This window comes from Penaeus japonicus, unplaced genomic scaffold, assembly GCF_977035675.1.
Source record: "Penaeus japonicus unplaced genomic scaffold, GWHDUDI00000001_assembly GWHDUDI00000008, whole genome shotgun sequence".
Taxonomy (NCBI): domain Eukaryota; kingdom Metazoa; phylum Arthropoda; class Malacostraca; order Decapoda; family Penaeidae; genus Penaeus; species Penaeus japonicus.
The window spans coordinates 22,086,454-22,098,953 of record NW_028234410.1 but is presented as its reverse complement, the minus strand read 5'-3'; the positions used below and the strand labels follow the sequence as shown (position 1 = coordinate 22,098,953).

General features: G+C 33.7%; 1 protein-coding gene across 1 annotated transcript in view; it reads left to right on the top strand.

The window, feature by feature from the left end:
* Nucleotides 1–12,500, top strand: part of LOC122259643 (major facilitator superfamily domain-containing protein 8) — a 32,559-nt gene that overhangs the window by 13,391 nt on the left and 6,668 nt on the right. Inside the window, exons 2-5 of the mRNA XM_086539250.1 lie at nt 10,917–11,085; nt 11,218–11,333; nt 11,681–11,808; nt 12,100–12,213. Coding sequence (XP_086395376.1) covers nt 10,917–11,085; nt 11,218–11,333; nt 11,681–11,808; nt 12,100–12,213 — 527 coding nt within the window. The remainder of the gene's footprint in view (nt 1–10,916; nt 11,086–11,217; nt 11,334–11,680; nt 11,809–12,099; nt 12,214–12,500) is intronic.

Sequence of the window (12,500 nt, the reverse complement as noted above, 5' to 3'; positions counted from 1 at the left end):
CCATACACACACACACACACACACACCACACACACAGGCACACACACACACACACACACACACACACACAGAAGCCCATATGGTATTCACTATCTCCCTATCTATCTCTATATCTCCAATATACACCACTTACATAACAACACACACCACACACCCACCACACATAACATATACACTACACATCAACACACCGCACGGTACGCGGCGCATGAACCACAAGCGCACACAATTCTCTCTCTCTCCCCTCCCCCCTCTCTCGTCATCCTTTGAGACCAAATTAACCCACGTCTCCAATATACATGACAAAGTCAAACGTCTCTCACTCACTCTTTCTTTCTTTCATTCCTTCTTCTCTTATATCTTTCTTCTCTTTTTTCTTTTCTCTTTTCTTTTTCTTTCTTTCTTTCTATCTTTCTTTTCCTTATTCTTTCATTCTTTCTTCTCTCGTTCTTTCTCCCCCCCCCCTCTCTCTCTCTCTCATCTCTCCCTCTCTCCTCTCTCTCCATCTCTCTCGTTTTCTCGCTCTCAGCTCTTCTCCTCTCTTCTCTCTCTCTCTCTCTCTCTCCTCTCTCTCCCTCTCTTCTTCATCCTCTTTTTATGTGCATTCACTACGTGCACAGCGCCATACACGCACACGCACGCCTGCTCCACGCGTGTGTATGTGTGTTGGTGTGTGCGCGCAGCGCATGCATGCGTGCGTGTGTATAAATAAACAAATAAATAACATTATATGTTGTGTATATATATAAATATGTGTTAAGTATATGTAATATATATATGTATATACATGTATATATATATGTATATATATGATGTACATAGTATATGTATATATATATATATATATGTTAAATTAATGTATACATATATGTATATATTTATATTCTATATGTATGACGTATATATATCCATATACATATACATGTGTATATATATGATATATATGTATATATATGTATATATATATGAATATGGTGTATATATATGTTACATATATATGTATAATATACATAAATATATATACGTTCTGTATATATAATATCTTCCATCCACCATACACACACACACACACACACACACTCACACACACACACACAACAACACACACACACACAACACACAAGCCCATATGGTATTCATCTATCTCCCTATCTATCTATATATCGTCCCAATTACACACACGTACATACACACACACACACACACACACACACATACATATACTGACATACACATTATTCACACGCGCACTACGCGCGCATAACACACAAGCGCACACACATCTCTCTTCTCTCTCCCGACTCACCCTCCTTCGTCAATCCTTTTGAGACTCAAGTGACCACTCGTCTCAAAATACTTGACAAGTCCAAAACGTCTCTCTCTCTCTTTCGTTCTTTCTTTCTTTCTTTTTCTTTCTTATCTTCTTTCTTTCTTTCTTTCCTGCTCTTCTTTCTTCTTTCTCTCTTTCTTTCTCCCCCCCCCCCTCCTCCTCTCTCTCTCCTCTCCCTCTCTCTCTCTCAAATTTCCCTCTCTCTTCTATCTCTCTCTCTCTCCTCTCTCTCTCTCTCTCTCTCCTCTCTCTCTTTTATGTGCATTCACACGTGCACACGGCATACACGCCACACGCACGCATGCCACACGCGTGTGTATTGTGTGGTGTGCGCGCGCGCATGCATGCGTGCGTGTGTATAAAAAAACATATAAATATACCTATATGTGTGTGTATATAATATATATGTTGTGTGTATGTAATGTAGATATATATATATATATATATATATATAATATATGTATATATATTGTAACATTTATAGTATATGATATAATATATATGTATGTATTATATGGTCTTTATTATATCTATATGTATCCGTATATATTATGCCATATACATAGACATTAATTTATATACATATACATATATAATTAATATATATATGATATGTGTATGATATGTGTAAAATAGTATAATATATACTTAAACATGTATAATGTATGAATAAATGTATAGATATATGAATATAATGTATATATATTATATATATATTGTATAGATAACACATTTATATATAAATATATACATGTATAGATATGTATGTATATATAGGTATAATATATGTATAAAGATTTATGTATATATATGTATATATAATTATATATATATATACTTATATATATTTATTTATAGACGATATATAAGTATATATACCATATATACATGTATATAAAGAGATATATATACATGTATTATATATGTAATATATATAATATAATAATACATGTATATATAGAGATAGTATAAATATATACATGTAATATATATATATATATGTATTTAATATATAGACATGTTTATACAATGTATAATATATAGTATATATGATATATATGTACATTAATTTAGATATATATACATATATGTAATAGTATATGTATATATATATACACTATTTATACATGTTATAATATATGTCTTGAGTATATATATGTATATATATACATATATGTATATATACATATTTGTATATATATCTACATATATATACGTATGTAAATATATATCCAATCCATCCAATCCATACACACACACACACATACACAAACACACACACCACACACACACACACACACACACACACACACACACAACACAAACACACACAGAAGCCCAATGGTTATTCATCTATCTCCCTATCATCTATATATCTCCCTATAAAATTAAACACACTTACATACACACCACACACACACACACACATACATAACACCATACACATATGCACACGCGCACGGAAGCGCGCGATGTACACACAAGAAGCGCACACACATAGCTCTCGCTCTCCCCTCCCACCTCTCGGTCATCCTTTGAAGCCCCCCCCCTCACCTAAGTGACTCTCGTCTCAATATACTTGTCCAAAGTCAAACGTCTCTCTTTCTTTCTTTCTTTCCTTTCTTCTTTCGCTGTCCTCTCCTTTCTTCTCCCCCTCTCTCTCCTCTTTCTCGTCTCTCTCATCTTTCTCTCTCGCTCTCCCCGTCGTCTCTCTCTTTCTCTCTCCCTCTCTCCTCTTTCTGCTCTTGCTCTCTCTCTCTCTGTCTCTCTGTCTCTCTGTCTCTTTCTACTCTCTCTCTCTGTCTCCTCTCTCTCTTCTTTCTCTTTTCGTTCCCCCTTTCTCTCTCTCTCTCTCTCCTCTCTCTCTTTTCTCTCTCCTCGTTCTCTCTCTCCTCTCTCTCTCTCATCTCTCTCTCTCCTCTCTCTCATTCTCTCTCTCTCTCATCTGTCTCCTCTCTCTCTCTCAGCCTCTCTCCTCTCTCTCTCTCTCCTCTCTCTCTCTCTCTCTCTCTCTCTCTTCTTTCTTTCCCTTTCGTTCTTTCTCTCTCCTCTCTTTTCTCCTCTCTTCTCTCTCACCCTCTCTGTCTCTCCTCATCTCTCCGCTCTCTCTCGTCTTCTTCTCTTCTCTCCTCTCTCTCGCTTCTCCTCTCCTCTCCTCGATACTCTCTCTCTCTCCATCACTTGTCTCTCTCTTCTGTCTTCTCGGTCCTTCTCTCTCTGTGTGTGTGAGTGTGTGTTTTTTGTGTGTGTGTGTGTGTGTAATGTATGTGTATAGTAGTAATATAATATATATAGTATATATATATATTATATATCATATATATATATATATACATATAATTATATATATGTAGTGGTGTGTGCGGTTGTGTGCTGTGTGTGTGTATGATATGTATAATATATATATATATTATATTATTATATATATATATATAGATATATAGATATTATATTTATTTATTAGGATATATATACATAGCTACATGTATATATTATATATATATATATATACATTATACCTATAATATACATTAACAAAGGTATATGTATATGTAATATATGAGATGTAATGCACATTAATGTATATATCATATATATAAAATATATATATATAATACTATATATATATATGTATATGTATATATTGTGGATATATATTCATATGCATGTATATTATATTATAGTATATATATTATGTATATAATGATAAAATATATCAATTATATATATATAATATTTGTGTGTGTGTTATTTTGTGAGCTATATATATATATATATATATATAGATATAATGATATATCTATATATTATTATATGTATATATATTGTTGTGTATATATATATGTATGTATAGATATCATATATATATTGTGGTGTGTATGTATTATATAATATATATATATATAAAATATATATATAATATATATAATATATGTGTGTGTGTGATGTGTGTGTGTATAATGTGATATATAATATAGATAGTAGTTTATATATATACATGTATATATATGTAATATATATATACGTATTTATATAAGATGTTTATATGTACATATATTCGCATTTATATATATATAAATACATATATAATATATATATATATATATCATAATAGTTAATATATATATATATATACTTTATATATATATAATATGATATATATATACATGTCTGTATATATATACATGTATTCTTATATATATATATATATTTATATATATATATATTATATATATACATCTGTGGTCAATATTATAAGTTGTAATTAGATAATAGATAATACATACATGTATATATATTATATATAAATATATAATACAATTTTGTATTAGAGTGTACCAATACATATATATATATTAAAATATGTATATATATAGTAAAGTTATATATATTAATATGTATACATATATATACATACGTATTTATATTATATTAGTATTATAGATATAAATATTATATATATATATAGATATATTGATATATATAAATATATGTATAACCATGTATATAAATATATTAAACATTTAATAGTATGTATACATGAATATATCATGTATACATATATATTATATATTATATATATGATATAATATATATATATATACGTAATATATATATATAATATATATATATATAAATAGTACGATATATATATATAAATATAATATTAATATATATTATATATTATAATATACGTTATATATATATATATATATATTATATATATATATATAAAGATATACACGTATATATATATTATAATATAAATTATAAATATATATATATATATATATATATATATATATATATATATATATATAATAATATACAATGGTAAAACATGTATATAAGTATACATAATATATACACATGTACATATATATAATATATATATAGTTTTTATATATACATGTATAATATATATATATAATTTATGTATATATATCACAAAACATATTATACATAAATACCACATGTATATATACATATATATAGTATATATACATATATATATATATAATACATTATTAATACATGACATATACCGGTACATACATGATTGTATATGTATGTATATATGTATATATGATGATTATGTATATATATATATATAGATATATAATATATATATATATATACATGTATGTATATACATATATATATATATAATATATATATATATTATAATATATGATAATATTTATATATATATACGTATATAATAGTTTATATTATATATATATATTAGATATATAGATATATACATATCGCATCGAACCATCCATCCATATACATAACATACAACGACGCACGACATGTACACACTACACACACAACCACACAACCCTCACACCCCACAACACACACACACACAATCAACCACACACATCACATCACACACATATATATAATGTGTAATATAATATATATATATATTTGTATGTATGTATATATACATATACATTATTTATAATGTGTAATATATTTATACATAGTATATAGTATTTATATATATAAATGGATATATATACATATATATGTATTTATATATATTTATTTTATATATATATGGCACATAAACGCATTATACATAAAATAGATTTATTGAAAAAATCTATTTTGTGTAAAAAGTGGGGGTTTATCAATTCACGGAAAGAGTGTTTTTTTGGGCAAGTCATATATATATTATATAGATATATATAGTATTATATATAGATATTATATATAGGATACTATATATATATATATCCAAGCTCTTGAGTTTCCACGTCGCCTGGTGGTCACTAAATCTTGGGCGTGGATATCAAAATCAGGTCGAGTCAACACTAGTTGGCGGGTTCGCTTCAGTATATATAAGCTCGACGAAGCATCTGCTCCGTAAAATCTAGATTATTCTTATCTCTCTTTCCCTCTCTTCTCTCTATTATGTGTTTGTGTGTATATGTGTATATAATATATATATATATATATATATATATATATTATATATAGTATATATATATTAGATTTGTTATCCTACGTACATAAATTCCCTCCTGTTATAGATATATACATACATACATACATACATACATACATACATATACACAAAGAGTACATAGGTAATATCCATGGTGGTTGTAAGGCACCTGGTTAGACATATCTTTTAGTGGGTCATGTAGTGTAATGGGTAGGAGCTGGGATTCTTACTATGAGGACCCGAGTTCGAGTCAAGGTCAGGGAGGTAAAACTTGTATTTCTATATTAAAATGCACTACTGCATTCTACCATTTTTCTCATATATACATAAGCCAGATTCGTGGAGCAGATGCTACGCCGGGTTTGTATGCACTGACGCGAGCCCGCCATATATACATAAATGTTTATATATTTATATATGTGAGTTTGTGTGTGTTTATCATCCCAAATAACTAATTATACCAAACATGAGCCAATAATATAACGTTGCCATAACAGTAGTTCTTCTGTTACCACCACAAAGATAATTTAACTGACCACTCATCTCCAGCAGGGATGCCCCAACCACCACACTGCCAAGTCTGTTCCCATGTTCTCATGGCACTACCAAGTTAAACCTTTTGCTGGTGAGTTCTCTAAACCAACCAATCAAGAGAACACTGGCACTCTTTCTCTCCTTCTCACCCCCTTTGTCTCTTGTCTCAATAAACTTGTCAAAGTCTAAAATTCTCTCAGCGTCCATGACTCTCGCTTTCTCTCAGGCGTCTCTCCCCCCCCTCTCCAAATTTGTCCGGGGGCGCGAGGGCTGCCCCTTCTCAGTCTCTCGTCCTGCGTTGGGGGGGTGGTGGGAGGTCACCCCCTCGGCTCACTTCCCCTACATACCCTGGCGGCCTCACGACATCGCATTAACTCTAATCACGCCTCTTACCTCTGGGCTCTTTCGCGCCCCTCCCCCCCCCCCCACCCCCCCCCCCCCCCCCCCCCCCCCCCCCCCCCCCCCCCCCCCACCCCCCCCCCCCCCTCTGTCTTCTCCAACTTGTTCGCCGTCGGGGGCTTCATCCGGGTGGCTCTCCCCCACTAGTGCAGCGCTCCCCAACACCCGTTACTCTTCGCACCACAGCTCTCGGGCACCTCGATACTAGCAACAGTACCCTCCTCTCATATGCTGGGAAGTCCCCTACACCCTCTGCTCTGTGATGAGATCTCACTTGGTTGTTCAAAGACACGGACAATAAGTAGGGGCATCAAAACCATGCAAGGAAGCAGACTGCAAGTGTGGTGGCATTGTAGCCTCACCCAGGAGGTAAGAGGTCAGGTGGAGATGTCTCCTCAGCATTGGTGGCTTGTGAACTTCCGTCTTGTCATGTAGGCAAAGTTAGCTCAAGATTTTCTCCTAGAGTTTCCAGTTTGTGGTGTATTCTCGCATAATTCAAGATAATCTACTAATACTAGTCTAGTAGGAACATTAAACCAGCACAAGATGTGCTTTGTTCATTAGAGGAAAGAACTTGGTACCTTATGGTTACTGGAGAGCAAAAAAGCAGACTGGTAGTGTTTTGGCATCATAGCCTCGCCTGGGGGCAAGAGGTCAGGTGGAGATGTCTTTTTTACAGTTGTGGCTAGCAGACTGGTTTTGACCTGTAGGTTAACCTTAGGTTACCTTGACTCTTTCTCAAAGTGGTTAAGTAGTCCCATTTTCCTCTTAAATTAATAGTACATGTGGAGGAATATTGTTATTGTGTCACCATGTCCATCTAGTGATTCACTATCTTCTTAGCTTCTGACAATGTTCAGCCGCCTAATGTTGACTTGTACTCAAGTCGGCATAAAACTTCATCTGTCACCTGTGTGGCATAATTATCAGGTCCTCCAATTCTGCACTTCGTCGTCCCACATCCCAGATCTCAGAGTATTGTGTCTGGTCCGTCGTGAATCCTACACTTCTTCAATTCGGTTTTTGGCTGCTGCTCATCAGGCATTTTGCAAGGGGGCCTTCTACTTCCTTACATCTTTGGGGTGTTCCAGCTGTCTTCTTTCTCCACACACTTGGTTGGTTGGATACTGCAGGCCATTTTTGCCTTTCTGGGGCATCTTGGCATCGCAAATATTCTGCTTTGTAGTGGTCCTTGCCCTACCACACCCTGGCCCTCTTTACATGTTTTTTTTACTTTCTGCTTATTTGCATGACAACCTCATACATATAGGACCAAGAGAGGAGAAAAAGAGTAGTAAGGAGTGTGCATAACTAAGAGTGTATTTATAAATTTGTATTTTCTTTCTTATTTTTTTCTTTCAATAAAACACAACTTGAATTACAAACCTTCTCGAACGGACATGGATGAAAATAACAGTAGCAACCCAGAAAAGATTACTTGAACCACTGAAGATCTCAGAGGGAACAGCACAAGGCAACACTTTTTGTTTTGCCACTCTTAAGGTGAAAATTAATTACTGTTGGTGGCAACAATTCATCCTACCAAATTACTTTACTTAATTCATTCATTCATTTTACACCTGTGACACAATTGCAGTGTCAGGTGTGTCTGTGAACAGAAATGTGAGGTGAGATGATGCATGAGTGATAAAGTAGAGTTTTGAGTAATATGAAGAGTAAGATTAAGTGAATTATACACGAGTGTGTGTATATGTATGCATATGTGCTTGAGTGAAATGAGTAATCTCGGGAATGTATGATTTCAATGCCTTACTGAAATTACAAATACGAAAGGACGAATGAATGTTTACATTGATACAATAAATTGAATTTTAACGCCAGTAACTTGATAGTACTAATCTACTACAGTAACATCAATTTCATGATTTATATAAGATGGCATGAGACACATGCATTTTTTTTCTTTTTTAGAATCATGCTTAGAATTATATATTTAGTGACAGATGATAATTACTATTATATAAGTTTAGTTTATAATCCCAAACAAAGATGGCGCCACTCTTTCCTTGCACCAGGAGGAAAGAAATCCTTGAAGGGTGCCCATCTACGGCCTCTACCAAGCACTTACTTAGAGGGCAATGGCACACAACAAAATGCCGATCTCCGGCTCTAAGATACCGGCGATGCAGGATGTGCAGGCCGAATGAGAAGAGGAAGGTTAGCCAGACTACAGCTACTGCAATGTTCCGTTGGGCCAGTATGGCTGATTTGTGCTGTGAAACTCACTTTCCTCTTCTCCATCTCTTCATGTTTTTTGTTTTCTTTTTGTTAGGGATTGGTTCTTTCATAGTTGTTTACGAAACTAAATCGAAAAAAAGGAAGTTGCTCTATGTCCCCCAATAAAACTTTTACCCCTGTCAGACTGAGTGTAAAGAACATTATGAGGTGATGTAGACTCAATTTTTACCACAATCTCAGTCGATTATAATATGAGAAAACCTGTCAGGTGGTATATATAACCCTTATAATATAGTGACAGAAAAAAGACTGTTCCCGGGGACTGTAAGCAAGCGAGATAGTGGTGCCAGTTTTGTAGTCCAAACAAGAAAATTGATCCCCCGTATCCAATGGTTAGGAGATCACTGGTTACTAACGCGCTAGTACAAATGAGAGATTTCAGTAATACAAAATAACTGAGAGCAAATAAAAAGAAGAAAATAAAGTAACAGAATAACACAGAGTTGAAACAGACGAAATTACTCATTTTAATTCATTCTGAGTGAAATTATTTAACAAATACATCTCCACGATAAGAAGGTACTGTCTTAATTAAGTTTCAAAATGTTGACAAAACTGTGAAAAAAAAAATCTTTGTTAAACAGACTAACTTGCTTGCACTATTAATGCACAAGGATACATATTTGGAGGAAACATAGGAAAATAAAGAATATAGAAAATATGACCCAATGAAATGTAGAAATGGTCGAGCGGATTTATTTCAGAAGCTTATTTTTTGCTGGCCAAAACGCAGCGTGCCCACCTCTTGCCACCAGTGTGTGTGTGGTGTGCTTTAGTTTGGCTGTTCAAAAAAACACTACAAATTAAAACCATAATAGGGTTTGCTTTGTTTATTGGGGTAAAAGAACTTACATAGTACCTGGTGGTTCCAAGAGAGCAAGAAAGCAGATTCGTAGCGAGTGGTTTCGCATTATGGATTCGCTGGGGAGGGCAAGAAGTCAAGTGGATACGTCTTTTCAGCTGTGGCTCGCGAACTGTTATCTTGTCTCTTAGGTTGACCTTTTTTCGCCTAGATATTCAGCTTGAGTAAGTAGCAAACGGAAAGATATTGTTTTTTGTGTCCTCAACTGGTTCATTCGCCATCTTGCATTCGCCAGCTGGACAGCATATGTATGTAAGTGTTGATTCACCCTCCTCATGTCTCTCTCTCTTCCTCGCTCTGTCTATGTCTGTCTCACTCTCTCTCTCACTCTCTTTCTCTCTCTCTCTTTCTCATTGTCTCTCTCTCTCTCTCTCCCAGTTTATCTATATTTATTTCTATTTATCTTTTCAATGTAAGTAGATAAATAGATTGCTTGTCTATCTACACACGCACACGCACGCATACACGCAATCACACACACACACACACACAGTATCTTTTAGCTTTTCTGACTGTCTCTACTCATGAGAGGTATTTGATACACAAATTTGAAGATGGCATTTTTATTACAGAGATGGCGAAATTTCTCAGATGTTATCTGGGGAACAACCTGGGGTCCTTGAAACAGCGGCTGAAAGGCGAGCCAGACGGCATTCACATTGGATTGTATATATCACAACATTTGTCATGTCTATCGGATTTTCCATCGTCTTGACAGGAGTTTGGCCGTACCTGCAACAGGTTAGATTCTCTCTCTCTTCTCTTAAGCTTTTAAGTGGACATTATTCATTGTTTGCTTTGTATTTACCTTTCATATTTTGCTTACAAAATACGAATGGTATTCTAACTTTTAATTTGCTTTTCTTTTGTCAGCTGGACACAGGAGTATCGAAAGAGTTTTTAGGCTGGGTAATTGCTGCAAACCCTCTTGGACAGATGATTACATCACCGCTTTTGGGACTTTGGGGAAATAAATCAGGGTCCAACAGGTAAATCGAAAGAAATATATTGCATGATGTAGGAACGTCATGAATATTGAGAAAGTGTTATAGAAAACTTAAGCATTTGTAACTGAATCACGGAAAAATATCAAAAATAGTTTGCTCTAAGACCAGTTTTTCACTTGTTTTAAATTCCAGGAAGGTCCAGTTGGAAAAAAAATGTTAATATTGGAAACATTTTGTGTGAGAGTTTCTCATCTCCTCCTTTAGTTAATTTTGCTTGTAACTTGATTTCCTTAATACATTTATGTAATAAAAATGATTAACGAGTCATTTTTATTCATACTTTTCACTTAATTAAATGTAAATTAATACTCACGAGTGTGATTTTTCAGGGGAGCATTTCTCGCAACAGTGCTGCTTTTCATCATCGGAAACATCCTCTACTCTATTTTAAATCTGTTTGGTTCAGCGGCCAAAGGTGTCATGATTTTCTCACGATTCCTCGTCGGGGTTAGTTCAGGTATGTCACGTATTCTCTTTCTCTTTGGCCATATTGTGTTAGCCTTTTAAACCTCACCATCTCTGTACGTGTTCATGGATGAGTATCATTTTGTTAGGACCTAAAAGTACTTTTTTTTTTGTGTCACTTAATTTATCTATAGCAATGACTCCTGCAGGCTATCAAACGTAATGTTTCTTGTACACTAAGGCTGTTTTTCATAAACACAAGTTCTTTATCCTCAAACCAGTGGATTCTGTAGGTTATTTGACTTATTTGACATTATTTGATACCTAGTTTTTCTTCCAACAGCCAACATTGCCATCATCAGATCCTACATCTCTTCATCTACAACATTAAAGGAAAGAACTACAGCTGTTGCCCTCACATCTGCTGCACAAGGACTCGGCTTTATTATTGGCCCAGGTTAGAAGATTAACTTTTTGCCATTTCTCCTTTTCCAAGTGTTAATCAAATATATTTTTTTTCCCTTTATAAGGTTGTGTAATGATAGTGAGCTAGGTATGAATTTACAGATTAGGCTAGAAAAGCGATTTATATGGTTAAGTATAAAGTATTTTGAGATTCATGTTTACATATTGTTGTCCTTGAACTAAATTGCTTATATTTTTATATCTCTGCATTATATATATACATATATATATATATATATATATATATATATATATATATATATACATACATACACACAC